The sequence below is a fragment of the Dendrobates tinctorius genome, unplaced genomic scaffold (genome assembly GCF_039654945.1).
Source record: "Dendrobates tinctorius isolate UK_male_01 unplaced genomic scaffold, ASM3965494v1 ptg000351l, whole genome shotgun sequence".
NCBI classification, from domain to species: Eukaryota; Metazoa; Chordata; class Amphibia; order Anura; family Dendrobatidae; genus Dendrobates; species Dendrobates tinctorius.
Window position 1 is genome coordinate 2,419,876 of NW_027362017.1, and position 16,956 is coordinate 2,436,831.

The following is a 16,956-nucleotide window of genomic DNA, read 5'->3' on the forward strand; positions in this document are numbered from 1 at the left end:
TGTGTTTCTTCCATTTTCCAATAATTGTAAGAACAGTTGTTGCCTTTTCACCAAGCCGCTTGCCTATTGTTCTTTAGCCCATCTCAGCCTTGTGCAGGTCTACAATTTTGTTCCTGGTGTCCTTAGACAGTTCTTTGATCTTGGCCATGGTGGAGAGGTTGAAGTGGAGTGTATGGATAGGTGTCTTTTATGCAGGTAATGAGTGCAGACTAGGAGGGCTTCTTACAGAAAACTAACAGATCTGAGAAAGCCAGAATTCATGCTGGTTGGTCGGTGATCAAATCCTTATTTCAAGCAATAAAATGCAATTTAATTATGTAAAAATCATACAATGTGGTCTTTTGGTTTTTATTTTTAGATTCTGTCTCTCACAAGTGAAGTGTACCTACGATAAAAATTACAGACCTCTCCATTCTTTGTAGGTGGGAAAACTTGCAAAATCGGCAGAGGATCAAATAGTTATTTTTCCCACTGTATATTCAGTAGGAAAAAAAATAATTACAAGCTCTTTGAATTCTATAGTTTTACTTAGAGTTAAAAAAAAAATTATTTAGTTATTAGAAGGTTTTAGAACTAATTAACTACAATTTCATAAGGGAAACAACACATGAAAAATTACACAATTCCAGTGTTTATTTAGCAAAATCTAAGCCAACATGTATGTGTGCAAAAATAGTGCACCCCATGAATAAGTAGCTTTATAGAGCCACATTTTACAGAGATATCTTAAAGTAATAATTTTCTGTGTGACTTTATCAGTATGTTACATTGATCTGGGGGAATTTTGAGCCACTCTTCCTTATAATGTTGCTTAAGTTCATTGAGATTTGTTGGCCATCAGTTATGTACAGCTTTCTTAAAATACCACTAAAACATTTTGATTGTGTTGAGGTCTGGTCTCTTTTTCCTTTAAGTCATTCTCATATAGATTAGTTGTGCTTGGGATCTTTGAGCTCTTGCATAACCCAGGTTGAACAAGTTTTAAAATACTTTATACACAGAGGAGCTCATAGTAGACTGGCTGTAAGATGATCAGGTCTTGTGGCTATAAAACAAGCCTAAACCACGTTCCCACCATCACTGTGTTTGGATCTCTTCTGACCAAAGGACAATGTTCTAGAAGTCTTGTAGTTTGTTTAGCTTTTTAGCCATGCTGCCATGTTCTTTTTCTCTTTAAATCCTTTCCAACCAAATTATGTTTGCTCAATCCAGAGGCGTAGCTAGAGCTTTTGCCGCCCGGGGCTGTTCCCGAGTTTGGCGCCCCCCCCCCGGCTCAATACACACAAAGGTTACCAAAAAATAGTCAGGACAACACGCACCGTATGTATGGAGGAGCAGGGGTAGGAGCCTGGAGGTGAATGGCCTGCTCGGATGCGGGGTCTGGAAAGGAATAAAATGGCCGCCCGCGCTTACTTACACAGGCTGCCTGCTGTGTGTGTGACTGTCTGTGTGACACTGATGAAGGAAGCCGCCCGCAGGGAGAGCTCAGCAGCTGACTGAGCATGGAGGGAGGCTGGGGAGAGGCAGAGCGTCCTCCTCCCACATGGTGAGTGACCCACCTGCGCTAGCTAGCCGCTGCCAAAATCTCCTGCTATACACACACAGTCTGTCTTCTCCCTGTCACTGTGCCTCGGCCGGCCGCCTCCACGCTTCTCTCCCACAGCACAGAGAGGAGGAATTTCTGCTCCTGCCGTGCTGCGCCGCCCCCACACACGTGCCGCCTGGGGCGGCCCGCCCCCCCCGCACCCCCCTTCCTACGCCACTGGCTCAATCTTTCCATAACTGTACTACTCTTGATTTCTCTGCAATTTCAATGAGGATTACATAGTCTAACCTTAGGTTGAATATGCTGGGACATCCAATCATGGAAAGATTGTTCTCCATTTATGAATAATTTTTCTCATTGTCAATCGATTTCACATAGTTTGGAAGTGACCTCCTAGTCCTTTCCAGATTGATGAGTAGCAAAAATTGCTTTCCTAAGATATTTGATGATGTCTTTCCTCTTTTTCTGTGGTCTCCCTGCTAACACCCTTGCACCTCTCCAGTCCATCCTTAACTCTGCTGCCCGACTAATTCATCTCTCTCCTCGCTACTCCTCTGTTTCTCCCCTCTGCAAATCTATTCACTGACTCCCATTCCCTCAGCGTATCCAGTTCAAATTACTAATACTGACCTGCAAGGCCATCTACAACCTGTCTCCCCCATATGTCTCTGAACTAATCTCCGATACCTTCCCTCAAGTAATCTTCGATCCTCCCAAGATCTCTTTCTCTCCTCCACACTTATTCGCTCCTCACCCAACCGTCTCCAAGACTTCTCCCGAATAGCCCCCATCCTCTGGAATTCTTTGCCCCAACAAGTCCGACTATTAACCACATTTGGATCCTTCAGACGGAACCTGAAAACTCATCTCTTCAGGAAAGCCTACAGCCTGCAATGACCCCGCTACCTCCTTCTCTCTCACCACTACTGGAGATATCAACTCAACCAACACCGGAACTTCTGCAACCCACCAACCTACTGTCTCCTTCCCCACCATCCTGTAGCATGTAAGCCCGAAAGGGCAGAGTCATATCCCCTCTGTATCAGTCTGTCATTGTAAGTTTGTTTACTGTAAGTAATATCTGTAATTTGTATGTAACCCCTTCTCATGTACAGCACCATGGAATCAATGGTGCTGTATAAATAAATAAATAAATAAATAATAATAATAATCTCCTAAAGACCAGATTTTTTTTTTATTACGTCCTAACATGTTAAATATTGATGAGCCAACGTATTTGGATAACATCTTATCTGAGCATGCTCGGGTGTTATACGAATATTTTGGGCGTGCTCGTATATATTATGGTCGATTCCCTGTGGCTGCATAATTCACGGCTGTTAGAAAGACACAGCACATGCGGTGATTGCCTGTTGGTTAGAGAATCCTTGCATGTGTTGAAGCTTTCTAACAGCCGCAAATCATGCAGCAGCAGGGACTGGAACATAACATATCAGCACTCCCAGATGCTCGGATAACACCCGAGGATAATCGGACAAGATGTTATCCGAACACGTTAGTTCATTACTAATGTAAAACCTTAGATTGACTTAGTTTTTTCCCTTGCAGTTTTAAGAACCTGCTTCAATAAATTACATCTACAAGATTTTTCAACAAAATGGCAGCGAGTTGCAACATGCAGAATAGGCCCATTAAATATGATAATAATATCTGAAAATGTTTTTCCCATTTTAACAAATTGCCTCTATAAAACACCTTTGCTGATTTTAAAAAAGAGGCTCTGAAACACTCTGATTGAATGGAGCAATGGCCGCACATTTGCACCATCGCTTCCATCATGATTAATAGTAGGACTGTCGTAAATAGTCAGCATCATACTAAAATGGGGATAACTGTTAACATTCAACTAGTAGTGAAAGGGAATAGATATATTGCTGTCTTTGGAAGGATTTTTGGTGAAGGTAAAATGGGTTTTATCTCTGCTGGGTAAAGTGGTCATGATTCATTTTGGTCCATACCATGCTAAATCAGAAAGGTCAAAGTTCTTTGAGATGATACCAGATTTATCAGGAAACCATTGCTCTTTTACTGTAACAATTCCATCGGGATTCTGAGAAGAAAACAAAAACACATGACATGAGGTCACTGGGATAAAAAACAAACAAAAACAAAACAATTTGAGTGTAGATGAAGGATCACATAAGTTACCCACCTTAATCTCAAAGATCACAGACTGCTTTGTTGACTGCATTTTGTAGTTCAAAGGATAAATTCGGTAGAGAACTGATAAGACACAATGTGATTTATTACTTTATGAACTTGGAGACTTTGCAACTGTGTTTATGCATTTTAGATCTATAGGTACCAAATCATAGCCTGTTTTTCATTTTGCATAGTAAAAAGTTACTATTAACTCAGCTCCAGAATGCATTTCTTAAAGAACACTTGCAATTTGAATTTCTAATTCCAAATTTTAGTTGTCTTTGAGCTAGTTGGTCAGATGTAGACATAGACGTTATGGTTTCCTTCTCTCCTGTCTTTATGTAACATACTGTATGTAGAAAAACAGCATCAGTATCAAAGAAACCATGTAACAGTACTGAGCAATATAGTTTTGAATCCAGCTCTGTGATAAGCTTAAAATACTAGAAAACGGTCCTAATAAGGGATCTGTGCACAACCTTCTCTAGTAGAGTTGAGCGAAACAGGTCGGTCAGATTCAAAAGTCGCTGACTTTCGCCAAAGTCAGGTTTCGCCAAGTGAAACCTATGCGGTCGTCGACCCGAGCACCAAAGTCGGATTTCACAGAATGCTTGCACGTGACTTTTTTTCAGCCAATGAGCAAGGACGTACACTGTGGGCAACTAGATGACGTGCAGCGTCCGGGCAAAGAGAAAAAGAGAGAGAGATTTTGCGCATTTTAAAAAAGCGGTCCGGCATGTAGGTGTCCTCCACTCCCTGCCAACTTTGCTTCCCCATTGACTTGCATTGGGATTCGTGTTTCAGTCGGACCTTCGACTTTTCCCGATAGTCGGACGATTTCTTTCGACTCGACTTTTGAGAAAGTCGGGTTTCATGAAACCCGACGCGACCGTAAAAAAGGCAAAGTCGCTCATCTCTATTCTCTGCATTTGTCTCATTATACATCTTCCTGTTTCTAGGAGCTGTAATCTGATCCCTCAGTAAGATGGAAATCTATCTGGTCTTGAGTAAAGCAGACTTGAAATGAGTAGGGATGATAGGACCAGTGGAAGTTCGGGTTCTGGTACCTGAAGGAACTTTAGTCAAAATTTTTGTTCAGGTACCAGAACTGTACCCAAACATGACCCAAACATGAACCTGAACTAGAACTTGAAACCAATAGGGACCTGAACTTTGGAGCTGGAAAAAATCTCTCTCTCTCCTCCTAAACTCTGGACATTAACAAATGGTAAAACAGACTTCCGGAAGAAGTCCATGTTCGGAGTTCAGCACCGGACACTCGGTACGAACCCCGAACTTTAAAGTTCAGGTTCGCTCATCTCTTCTGTTGACTGAATGAAGATTTTTGAAGGCAGGAAAAAGAGAAGTTGCTCAAAAGTGAAGAGAAAAAAAAACTTTTTTTTTTATAATATATATTCTATAGTCTTTTTTATTCACGTATACAATTAATTTATGAAAAGTTTGTGACCATTTAAAACACCAAGTCTTTAGTGATATCTTATGATATTTAATTAGTAATATAGCTTTAATCACATTCTTGGAAAAATTTAGCAGCATTATCAGTACTTGTGTTTGTTTTTGGAGTTAAAGTCCTCCTCCTCCTTCTTCTCCCTCTCCTCCTCCTCCCATCAAAGTTTTTATCCTCTTAATATATTGCAGTCATCATATTATACGGCACTATGTACTTACAATTGCTCATTTTACCTTTCTACCCAGCTAATTCTTCCCTTTTCCATTAGGTCTATGACATCATGTAATTAATAACTGGGTAGCTGAATCCTTCTAAGCTTTATGTAAAACAGAAGGTCAATTTTCCCTTTATCAGTCATCAATGGAAAAGTCCCTGGCAGGGGAAGAAGAGAGCTCCTAGGTCAGGAGTTGAAGAGGGGAATGATTTCTGCAGGGAAAATCAACTTCCTGTTTCTACATAGAGCAGAGTATGCAAATAAAGTCCATGGAGCCTAATTTAAGAGTCTCAAACACGGGACTAGCCAGATCTTCCTCCAGGGAAGGACCCAGCCAAGGATGTTGGTCTACTAGGCATTGCTCCCACCTAGCCAGAATCCTACTCCACACTGATGAGGGGAAACACCCCGAAACAGCTGTCTGTGGATGGATACCTGGCCTTGGTAATTCCCTTGTCATATCTGTAAACTAGTAAAGAGCTGGATATTGACTTAAAGGGCCACTTAATATGGTGGTAATGGTGGTTTCCAAAAAGAGCCACCCCTTGGCTGGGTCCTTCCCTGGAGGAAGATCTGGCTAGTCCCGTGCTGGAGACTCTTAAATGAGGCTCCATGAACTTTATTTGCATATTTGTATTTCCCAGGGAGCATTGCACCTAGGATTTCACTGTGTTTGAGTGCCTTTGCCGGGTGCCGCAGTGTTTTCTTTGACTCGTCTCCCTGAGGTCAGTGATTGCTTCGTGATGTTGGTCTACTAGGCATTGCTCCCACCTAGCCAGAATCCTACTCCACACTGATGAGGGGCAACACCCCGAAACAGCTGTCTGTGGATGGATACCTGGCCTTGGTATTTCCCTTGTCATATCTGTATACTCATAAAGAGCTGGATATTGACTTAAAGGGCCACTTAATATGGTGGTAATGGTGGTTTCTGAAAAGAGCCAACCCTTGCCTGGGTCCTTCCCTGGAGGAAGATCTGGCTAGTCCCATGTTTGAGACTCTTAAATGAGGCTCCATGGACTTTATTTGCATATTTGTATTTCCCAGGGAGCATTGCACCTAGGATTTCAATGATTGAGCGCCTTTGCCGGCTGCCGCAGTGTTTTCTTTGACTGGTCTCCCTGAGGTCAGTGATTGCTTAGTGATACATAGAGCAGAGAAAAGAGAAGAATTAGCTGGGTAGAAAGGCAAAATGAGCAATTGTAAGTACACAGTGCTCTATAATATGATGACTACAATATATTATGAGGATAAGAACTTTGATGAGAAGAAGGAGGATGAGGAGAAGTGCTTCTTTAACCTTATAGATAGGGTAAGACATAGTTATTCCGCACATCCATGGTTCAGTGCTTCATGAAAAACCTAAGAGCTAATAAATGCAATGTTGTAAATGGAGTATAAATTGATTGGTTAGCTGCAATAGCAAAGAAAAATAATGACCATTATTCAATTAACGGGAACCTGACAGTTTACCCATGCTTCCCAATCTACGGGCAGCATGTATTGGACAGGAGCTGCACAATTTCAGTCATATAATGCTGCAGCATTTCATGGAAAAGCATAGTTTATTAACTGCCAGGAACTGAGCCATGCTGGGGGTTAGATGGGCAGGTGTTGTCCCTGGTGGCTTCTTTCTACCTCGAGTGATAGGTCTTTTCCCTTTTCATGCACGCAACGGACAGGGAGAAGCCGCCAGAGACCCGCCTGTCCGTCTAGCCTCGAGCACGACTTGGTTTTCTCTGAAACGCGTTTCAGAGTTTATCATGTATGACTGCAGCCACTGTCTGATACATGATGACCATGGTTCGGGCAGCATTAATCGGCTCTCAGGAAAATTTGCAATTTTCAATGTTATATCCAAAGTGACTTTCTTAAGATGAGGCTTCTAAGGGCACAAGGTGACACCTGAATGGAGCAAAAATTAAAAAATTTAGTGCATATAGAAATATAGGTCGTTTTTATTACCTTTAGATCCCGGTGTATAAATAGTTTTATCAGTCTGGATGAAGATGTATCCACTATGGAAAGAGATGGCAACCACTTTTTCCAAGGTACACTGTGGTGAACTCACTTTTACACTTACATAATATCTTTTTTTTGGCTCATTCAGGAGATCTCGAGATTTAATCTTTATTAAAAAAAAGGAACAAAATAGCATTGTCAATGGATCACAAGAGAGAGGCTAAAATATGTTGCAAAAAAACCACAATAGCACATGCTCTTGTCTGAAGGGTATAGTTGACATTGTGCCATGTGTGACATTGGACCACCATTACCCCAATGCATAGTGGTTCAAGAGCTAGAAGTCTCCCATTGACTATAAAGAAGAATGATTTTTTTGAGAGCTCAACCACATATACTTGTATATGTAGGAAAGTGAGGTAGGACACGGCTAAAAACTAGCACTGGAGGTCCTGATTATGCGCACTCGGCTAGCTATGACTAGAGCCAGGCCCTTGGTGCATTTTATGTTCTGTCAGCTAGGGAAGCTGAGCAGTCTGTGTGTTGGAGCTGGTGAGCATCCAGCAAATGTAAGCTGTTTGGGATGTGAACAGGAATAGAAGCCAGTGAAAATTTACTTTTATCACTGGGTCACCTACCCATTAGAAAAACAACAATATCCTGAATCCTATTCCTGCATCCGGTAAATGGATATATGGAGGAGTGACTGAACATGTGAGCAGCTCTCTTTTTTACGCAGCCAGCTTTGCTTGCAGAATTGGATTAAGCCAGTGTTTCTCAACTCCAGTCCTCAAGACCCACCAACAGGTCAAGTTTTCAGGATATCCTTAGTATTGCACAGGTGATAATTTCATCACCTGCTCAAGCATTAATTCCATCACTTATTCAATCCTAAGGAAATCCTGAAAACATGACCAGTTGGTGGGTCTTGAGGACTGGAATTGAGAAACACTGGTTTAAGCAGACCACCATTCTCCCAATGACTAGCAGTCCAAGAGATGGAAGTCTTCCACTGACTACATAGATTAATCTTTTTTTGAGAGCCCCAACCAAGGAAAATCTCATAACATACTGTGAACTTACATTTATTTTCATTGTTCCCAAGTAAACATTATTACTATTGACAGAGATCCTGCCCTCAGCAAGAATTTGTTTCTTCACGGGAAATTCCTGGACTGAGATTTCGGCATCAAATCCAGAGTTGTGACCATCCAGTACAATGGTTTCGTCAGTGTCAGCACGTAGGATGCCTGGAGTAATCAAGGTACATCTGTTCAGAGGAGACAAAGCTGTAGATATAAGGAGCTGAATGGTTGGAGGTTACTGTAGAGCTACGTTAGCCTTCCCTGCACTGCTAATGGCATGGAGATGACTCTGCCGAGATGTTTTCCAAAAAAGTGTCTCAAAAATAATTCCACAAATTGGGATAGGGAAAAAGGGTACTGTATTGTAAAGATTCAGCCAACAACATCTCATTGAGCACATGGATGTAAGGGCCATGCACCTCACTGAAATAAACATACAGCATGCTGCCACGGGTTTTGAAAGCTACTCGTGATCACCAATGGGTTAATTCCCTCCTGGTTCCTCACTGCAATGGATGAGTAATGTCTGATCCTAGCCATTAAGCCTCGCTCACACTGCGATATAACATGGCCGAGTGCTTTCTAATGTTTTAATCAATAGTACTTGGCCCAATGTTTTAATCAATAGTACTTTGCCCAATGTTATTTTCTAATGCTGATTTGGCATATTAAAATAATTCCAGCATGCTGCAAGTGCCTCTGAGAGTCGGATCACATTCACCCATACAAAATGCAAAGTACTACATCTGGGCAATAAAAATGAAAAAAGGATATATACAGAATGGGAGGAATAGGGCTAAGCAACAGCACATGTGAAAAATACTTGGGTATACTAATAGATCACAGACTGAATATGAGTCAACAGTGTGATGCAGCAGCAAAAAAGGCAAATGCATTTCTAGGATGTATTAACAGAAACATACAGTTTAGATCACGTGAAGTCATTATTGCCCTCTACTCCTCTTTGGTCAGACCTCATCTGGAATACTGTGTCAAATTTTGGGCCCCACATTTTAAAAAAGACATCAGCAAACTGGAGCAAGTTCAGAAAAGAGCGACCAGAGTGGTGACTGGTCTGAAAACCCTGTCTTATGAGGGAAGGTTGCAGAATTTGGGAATGTTTAGCTTGCAAAAGAGAAGACTGAGAGGAGACTTAATAACTGTCTACAAATATCTCAAGGGCTGTCACATTGTAGAAGAATCATCTTTATTCTCATTTGTACAAAGAAAGACTAGAAGCAATGGGATGAAACTGAATGGGAGGAGACACAGATTAGATATTAGAAAAAACTTTTTAACAGTTAGAGTGATCACTGAGTTGAACAGGCGGCCACAAGAGGTGGTGAGTAGAGTTGAGCGAAATGGGTCGGTCAAATTCATAAGTTGCCAACTTACACTAAAGTCGGGTTTCATGAAACGAAACCCGACCATAGCGTGAGGTCGGCCATGAGGTCGGCGACCAGAGCGCCAAAGTCGCGTTTCAAATGATGCTTCCAGCGCCCTTTTTCAGCCAATGATGGAGGACGCACACTGTGGGCAACACGATGACATGGGCAGCGGTCACCACTATCTTTGAGAAGGGCATGCAAGAGATTGGCTTGTTTTGTGTGGCGTCACAAGGGGGTATAAAAGGGTGTGCACGCCGACCGCCATCTTACTTCTGCCGATCTTAGCATAGGGAGAGCTGCTGCTGCTGATTCTGAATAAGTGAGAGCGTTAGGCAGGGAAGAAGAACAAAAAAACTGCTTCTGCTGGTAGCGATTTTCACTGTACAACACAGCAGTTTGTGTGCAGTGACAGGGGAGGCTATATTTTTGTGCATCAGCTCTGTTGGTTACTAGGCTGCCTTACAAGGCTCCCTGATAGCTGCATTGCTGTTTGCACACTGCTGTGCAAACTGCTTTTTTAAAAGCAAAAATACTTTTCTTCCTCTTTTCTGCACAGTTACCAAGCGTTCATTTTTCTACACTTTTGTGTGCAGTAGTCCTGCTTATTAGGCTGCCTGCTGCCATACTTGGACTGAGAGCATCATTGTCAGCCTCCTAAAACCTCTAGGGAGATTCTAATTCTCCCCAATACTATATACACCCTGTACCTTGTCATACACCAGCCAATTTCAGCCTGTTACATTGAGGTGTAATCTATAGTGGGCCTGAGAAAATAGTTCAGCCTCCTAAAATCTATAGGTAGATTCAAATTCTCCCCAATACTATATACACATTGTACCTTGTCATACACTAGCCAATTTCAGCCTGTTACATTGAGGTGTAATCTATAGTGTGTCTGAGATAATAGTTCAGCCTCCTAAAATCCCTATGGAGCTTCAAATTCTCCCCAATACTATATACACCTTGAACATTGTCATACACCAGATAATTTCAGCCTGTTACATTGAGGTCTAATCTATAGTGGGCCTGAGATAATAGTTCAGCCTCCTAAAATCTCTAGGGAGATTCAAATTCTCCCCAATACTATATACACCTTGTACTTTGTCATACACCAACCAATTTCAGCCTGTTACATTGAGGTGTAATCTATAGTGGGCCTGAGATAATTGTTCAACCTCCTAAAATCTCTAGGGAGATTCAAATTCTCCCCAATACTATACAGTATACACCTTGTACTTTGTCATACACCAGACAATTTCAGCCTGTTACATTGAGGTGTAATCTATAGTGGATGAACGAAGAAACAAAGATGCGGCACTCACCCAATTTGCAGTGTAGTGTTTCTTTATTCAACCATTAAAGGTCACACAATAAAGAACAGGCAGGTAACATGAGGCATGCGGGGAAAAAAGTGGATGACAGCTGTTTCGTGTACACAGACACTTCAACAGGTCCAGGTGTTGAGCCTTCTAAAATCTCTAGGGAGATTCAAATTCGCCACAATACTATATACACCTTGTACCTTGTTTTAGAGTACCATATAGCTGGTGGTATTTTGGGTAAATTTTCCCAAAAATGAGGAAATATGGTAGAAGAGGCCATGAGCGTGGGCGGGGGTTACCACCTGGTACTGATGGTGGTGGTGGTGGTGCATCTGCTGGTAGTGGCAAAAGCACAATAGCACCTATGGCAGGAGGTGTTGAGCCTGCATCATCGTCTGGCTCCACAAGGCCTTGAAGGCTCCCATTTCTGGGTGTAGGTAAACCGCTTTTAAAGCCAGAGCTTCAGGAAGAAGTTTTGGCTTACATTGCTGACACAGCCTCCAGCTCTATCGCCTCCTCTTCTGAAGTTTCAAAAAATAAAAGCACTGAGCCGTCAGTCGAGGCTCCTGGTCAGGAACAATACCTTTCCTTGTGTCCTTCACCCCTAGCAAAAGTGAAGGATGCAGCAGGCCACACTGCAGATTACTCCATGGAGCTCTTTTCACATACCATGCCTGGGTTATCAAGTCAAATCGTGAATTCCCCAGTCCAAGATGAATCTGACATGGAGTGCACTGATGCACAGCCACTGCTAGATATTTCTGCTGGTACATTCACTCAGAGCACTATATTGTCCTCGCAGTGTACTGAGCCAGAATCTGACCTTGTTGAAACTCAGGTGCCCCTTCCCGCATACTATACCACCTTACACGGTGACACAGAGGAAGGTGCATATGAAATTGAAGAGGAGGTGATGGATGACCCAGTTGTTGACCCAGATTGGCATCCATTGGGGGAAGAGGGTGCCACTGCCAATAGCTCAGAAGAGGAGGATTCGCAGCAGGCATCGACATCGCAACAGCTGTTAGCTGGCAGGTCCGTAGCAGTCAGTCAAATTAGCACAGCGTGCAAGGCCTTAAAATGTCTTCCATAGTAGGAAGAGTGCAGTGTGGCATTTTTTTGAACAAAATCCTAATGATCAGGCAAAGGTTATCTGTAAGAAGTGCGCAAAGACCTTTAGCCGAGGGAAAAATCTGAGAAATTTGAATACCAGTTGCATGCTTAGCCATTTAATCACCATGCACTTGCAAGCGTGGACGGACTACCAAACCTCATGTACCACATTTGCACCTGCTCCGAATGAAGGTAGTCAGCAACGCTACAACGCTTCCCCCACTGTAAGCCCACCGGTTAGCACACCACCAGCAGCAAATGTTGAGGTGTCGTCGCAAGGCCAAAGCAGTCAGGGAATCACAATGTTATTGCTACGAAAGACTGAATCTAGGCCATCAGCAAGATCACCAACACAATCACCATCACCAACCCTCTCTCAGTCCGCCATGTCCACCGCTAGTTCCACCATATGCAGCTCTCAAGTCCAGCTCACCCTACCAGAGACTCTGAGTAGGACAAGAAAGTACTCATTCTTTCATCCGCGTACACTGTGTTTGAACACCCACATGGCCAAACTAATCTCATTAGAGATGATGCCTTACCGGTTGGTTGAAAGCGAAGCTTTCCGCGAGCTCATGGCCTACGCAGTACCACGCTATGACCTACCCAGTCGGCACTTCTTTTCTCGAAAAGCCATCCCAGCCCTCCACCTTCATGTGAAAGACCGCATTGTCCATGCACTCAAGCAATCAGTGAGTGGAAAGGTGCACCTCACAACAGATGCATGTCCAGGAGGCATGGCCAGGGCCGTTACGTGTCCATCACTGCGCACTGGGTTAATGTGGTGGATGCAGGGTCCACAGGGGACAGCGGTGGTGGGACAGTGCTGCCTAGCCCACGGTATAGGAAACAGTTGGCTGTAGGCGTTCGACCCTCCTCCTCCTCCTCCAGAAGCGAAAGCTCTTCCACAGAGCGCAGTCGCACGAGCACTCCATCCGCAGCTGCCAGTGTTGCACACGAGGTGTCCCACTATCGAACAGCTAGTGGTAAGCGTCAGGAGGCTGTGTTGAAGACGATGTGTTTGGGCGACAACAGACACACCGCGGAGGTACTGGCCGACTACTTGCAGCGACAAACTGAGTCATGGCTGGGCAGTCTACATCTTAAGGCAGGCAAGGTAGTTAGTGATAACGACCGGAATTTTGTGGCAGCCATAGCCCTTTCAAAACTCAGACACATACCTTGCCTGGCTCACACCTTGAATCTGGTGGTACAGTGCTTCCTCAAAAATTATCCGGAGATAACAGCCCTGCTCCATAAGGTGTGAAGACTGTGCTCGCACATCCGCCGGTCGCCCGTACACTCCAGTCATATGCAGAAGCTGCAGCGATTGCTCCACCTTCCCAATCACCGCCTAATTATCGATGTTGCAACAAGGTGGAACTCCACCCTGCACATGGTTGAGAGGCTGTGCGAACAGAGGCAGGCTGTAATGCATTTGTGGGAGGATACACGGGCAAGCAGTTTGAGGGCAGACATGGAGTTGCTGGTGTGCAGTGGTCGAAGCTGAAAGACCTCTGTAAAGTCCTTCAGTGTTTTGAGAAATGCACACGGCTGGTAAGCGCCGACGACGCCATCATAAGCATGAGCATCCCACTTATGCGTCTGCTCATGCAAACTTTGACGCACATTAAGGAGCAGGCGTCTGCAGCCGAGGAGGAAGAGGAAGAGGAGGATGGAAGCCTTGATGACAGTCAGCCATTGTCTGCTCAGGGAACTCTCCTGGACGAGGTGGAGGCAGAAGAGGAAGAGGAGGAGGAGGATAATGAGGATGATTATTTAGGGGAGGAGGATGCTTCTCAGGGGGCAAGAGAAAATGTTGGCGTGACAAGGTCAGGTACAGGGCTTGTGCGTGACTGGAGGGATGTGGATTTGCCAGAAAGTGCTCCTCCACCCAGCTCTCGCAGTGCATCATTGACACCTGGAACATTGGCCCATATGTGTGATTATGCCTTGCAGATCCTAAAAAGGGACCCCTGCACTGCCAAAATGATGAGCGATGACGACTACTGGTTGGCCAGCATCCTGGATCCATGCTAAAAAAGCAAATTCCAAAACATCATGCCACAGGAGAACCTAGAGCAAATATTGCCTAACAAACAAGCAACTCTGGTAAACCGTTTGTTAGAGACATTCCCAGCACACAGCAGCGGTGATGGTTCTCACACGAGCTGTAGGGAGCAACATGGAGGAGGTGTTCGTGGTGCACACATCCGAAGTGGAGTTGCAGACAGGGGTTTTATGACCATGTTGTGGACTGATTTTTCAAGTACCGCTCACACGACTGCTAATACTGCATCGATTGAAAGTGACAGGAGACAGAAGTTGTCAACTATGGTTACAAACTACTTCTCCTCCCATATTGATGTTCTCCCTCACAGGTCATTCCCCTTTGACTATTGGGCCTGTAAACTGGACACCTGGCCTGAATTGGCACAATATGCCTTACAGGAGCTCGCTTGCCCTGCTGCTAGTGTGCTATCTGAAAGAGTCTTCAGTGCTGCTGGATCAATATTGACAGAAAAAAGGATCCGTCTGTCAACCCAAAATGTTGATGATCTAACCTTCATTAAAATGAACCATGCATGGGTTTCAAAGGATTTTGTCCCACCTTCCTCTGCTGACACATAGGTTGCCAGAAAAATGGCTGCCTTTTGTCCTCCTCTTCCTCGGACTTCTTCCTCCATTTGCAGCTGCTGAATGTCCAACATCAACATATGCCATTTTTTAAACCTCCCTAACTGGGCTGCCTCCCCCACAGGGCCGCGGTCACCACCTGGCGCACGCACCCGTGCGAGTGCCATTGCCCTGGACAGGTGGGTGGGCCCACTCTTGGGCGACGGCACTGGCACAGGGTCCCTCATAGTACAATCAAGTGTGTCTGACGGTGGGGGTGCACACCCGCCGTCAGACACACCGGCGTACTATGAGGGGCTCTGTGCCAGTGCCGCCGCCCACGAGTGGGCCCCCCCTGCTTGGGTAGGGCCCCAGCACTTGCAATACTTACCTCTCCCTGCTCCACTGCTGTGTAGTCTCGGCTGTTAAATCCTTCACTGGGACCGACACTACAAATTTGGTGAACTGATAGATGATGGTTAAGACGTAGCTATGCCTTGTCCTGCTGGGCTCTATCTTCAGGTGATCAATGGCTTCCATTTTTTATGGACGTTGACTCACAATGAGATGCAGTGGTGGTTTATCATCAGCTTTCACAGTTTTCCTACTCACAGACGTGTGACATTCCTGCCCACATTATTAAATGTGTCCTCTCATGCCAATACAATACAATCGCCTACGGCCTGTGGCTTTTGTCTTTTGCACTCCAATGTTACCTGACAGATCATGATAGCCAGTGAGGAGCATGTCTACATCTCTCCCTGTGATCACAATTTGATGTAGATGAGTAATGGTGATGGGATTCATGGTATTGCGATACAGCAACCCTTTCTTCACAAAGAACTGTTTTCGCTGTCTCCACAGACAAAGTAATTGAGGGTCAGCATCGCCTCTGAGAATTCTCCTGGGAGTTTTTCCCGTGATTAGTAATTCCAAAATTTCTGCAATCACTCGACTTTCCGTCTGCACTTGTATCCATCTCGTTTCCTCTTGCGGAGAGTCTGGATGTTCTTACTGAGACTGAAATATATATGAAGATTTAAAAATACCCCAACAGTGTATACTGGTGTACACTTTGAATACATTACCCTTTTTCTACTTTTTAGATTCTTGTCTAATCCATACTGAGGCTGTGAGTGTCTTTGTCGGACTCCGGAAATATACACAGAGATTTTTAACTTTTAAACTATGCTATATATACCTGTTATCCGGTGATACTGTACCCTTTCTCAACTTTCTACAATCTTGTCGAATCCATACTGGGTCTGAGACCGTCTGAGTATTCCTCCTGATTAGAGATGAGCGGTGTTTGAGCCAAACTGTTTGCCAAGTTCATATTTGAGCTGTTTTGGGCGGTGTTCGAGCCATTTGTCGAACTCGAACACTTTGCTTTAAATTCGGCTGTTCGAGGTTCCGTTCGAGAACGTTTCGTTCACCAAAAGTGTAGCTTTATTTTCACATTAATAATGGTTTTCAATGTTAATTGACAGTTTCATGGCATAGTAGCGGTGTCTGGTAGCCAGCGGTGTAGTACACCTGTCAAGAAGCTACACCGTGTGTGTTTCTAATAATTTTTTACCGCATCTTGTCCAGAAAATCCTTTTGGGCCTTGTAGCACTGTCTGCTACTCAGCAGAGGAGCCCACCCGAGAACCTAGCTATGCCGCCTGTTTATGAAAGAACCAGTTTTTGACTGCATTTAGCCCAGTTAATACTTTGGGCCAAGTAACTGTGTCTGCTACTCAGCAGAGAAGCCCACCTGTGAACCAAGCTGTGTTGCCTGTTTATGTAAGCACTGTCTGCTACTCAGCAGAGTTTCCCACCCGTGAACCAAGCTATGCCGCCTGTTTATGTAAGAACTGTGTGCTACTCAGCAGAGTAGCCCAGCTGTTAAGCAAGCTACAGCACAAGTGGTTTGGACACTTAATTTTTGCACATTCTTTCTGGAATGCCAGTTAGGCCTAATTCCGGAATTCCGGTTGACCTGCACTTACTGGGAAATCCTCGTTCGCGCGGAAGAATTGGAATCACAGATCCCCATCACTAACGGGGTTCAGCGGGTTATCCGCACCTGTAA

General features: G+C 44.2%; 1 protein-coding gene across 1 annotated transcript in view; it reads right to left on the reverse strand.

Moving 5' to 3' along the window:
* LOC141075418 (venom factor-like) overlaps positions 1 to 16,956 on the reverse strand; it is a 397,441-nt gene that overhangs the window by 256,397 nt on the left and 124,088 nt on the right. The window contains exons 2-5 of the mRNA XM_073562451.1: positions 8,440 to 8,626; positions 7,360 to 7,522; positions 3,720 to 3,790; positions 3,526 to 3,617 (exon numbers count right to left, since the gene is read on the reverse strand). Coding sequence (XP_073418552.1) covers positions 3,526 to 3,617; positions 3,720 to 3,790; positions 7,360 to 7,522; positions 8,440 to 8,626 — 513 coding nt within the window. The remainder of the gene's footprint in view (positions 1 to 3,525; positions 3,618 to 3,719; positions 3,791 to 7,359; positions 7,523 to 8,439; positions 8,627 to 16,956) is intronic.